Source organism: Borostomias antarcticus (assembly GCF_949987555.1).
Source record: "Borostomias antarcticus genome assembly, chromosome: 11".
Lineage (NCBI taxonomy): Eukaryota > Metazoa > Chordata > Actinopteri > Stomiiformes > Stomiidae > Borostomias > Borostomias antarcticus.
In genome coordinates this window covers 24,469,742-24,470,936 of record NC_140244.1, presented here as the reverse complement: position 1 = coordinate 24,470,936, position 1,195 = coordinate 24,469,742, and the positions used below count along the sequence as shown (strand labels likewise).

The window sequence follows — 1,195 nt, the reverse complement described above, 5'->3', positions numbered from 1 at the left end:
AAGAGAATAAAGGGCACTTGTCTCTGAGCCTTTGGCTGTCAGCTGTGGTCAGAGAGTAAGTCAGCTCTGCCACGCTATGACTGAATCTCTCTCTCCCTCTCTCTCTCCCTCTCTCTCTCCTCTCTCTCTCTGTCTCCCTCTCTCTCTCAGTGTCGCTCCTCCAAGGGCATGCAACGCGGCCACTGTTGGTGTGTGGATGAGTTGGGCACTGCCGTGCCCTCACATGCTAGCGAAGATGGCGCTCTCCCGTGCGATGGAGAGTGAGGGAAAACTATCCCAGCGCTCTGAGCCCGGAGGCAGAGGAAAGGGGAGGAGGAGTGGGGGGGAGAGGGGGTGGCTTTAGCTTGTGCTAGACACTGCCTGAACAGGAGACAGCAGGGAAAAACCACTTCCTATGGAAATTACCCCAAATTTGGTCAATGTCCTCTCTATACAACATCTAAATGAGACACACACAGCCCAGAAGCAAGATCAAGCTGAATGTTTTGACAGTTGCAGCAGCGTAAGACACCTGCATCATTCAGTGACTTGCTGAATGTCACTATTACTGCTTCATAACTGCCTCAACCCAACTGATCCAACTGTAGTTCTGAGTAATCTATTCCCTGGCTCTTGTCCTGGCTTCATTGTAGATGTCGTCTTTTAGGATAGCTAACACTGCCTGTGTTTGGAACTATCTCAGTGGGCTGAAATACTGTTACTGCTGGTGGTGTGACACAATGTTCAGCTGTGTCTGTCTCACCACCCTCTCTCCCTCTCTCCAAAGATACACTGACATTACTATACTTCATTGATAGAATCATTTTTTTCTATTAATTTATTTTGGAGTATGTTTTTCCTTACAGTACTGCTTGAATTTTACATGTATCCTATAATCAGAAAAATGGTCATAACATGTTCTTGGATTTTGCATCTTTCCGTTTGTCAAAATGGTATTCTGACCGCTTATTAGTTGATTGTTTGTACATATGTTGGATTTTTGTGGTTGATTGTGTGTGTCCTGAAGTGGCAGACTAAAATGCTTATGGCTGTTACCCTATCCAAGAAGTTGTCAGGCATATTTTTATACACGTCAATATAATATTTTATATATAAATTGTTGGTTTATTTAATGAACTACAGTACAATGCCATGTATTTTTATATTGTCAGCAGTTTTTTATTTAAATACAGAGGTTATTTTATTTCATGTTAGG

General features: G+C 43.2%; 1 protein-coding gene across 1 annotated transcript in view; it reads left to right on the top strand.

Moving 5' to 3' along the window:
* Window positions 1-264, top strand: part of igfbp6b (insulin-like growth factor binding protein 6b) — a gene marked incomplete at its 3' end in the record, with an annotated part of 2,848 nt that extends 2,584 nt beyond the window's left edge. The window contains exon 4 of the mRNA XM_084445863.1: window positions 151-264. Within this exon, the coding sequence (XP_084301989.1) occupies window positions 151-264 (114 nt within the window). The remainder of the gene's footprint in view (window positions 1-150) is intronic.
* Window positions 265-1,195: the final 931 nt, after the last annotated feature.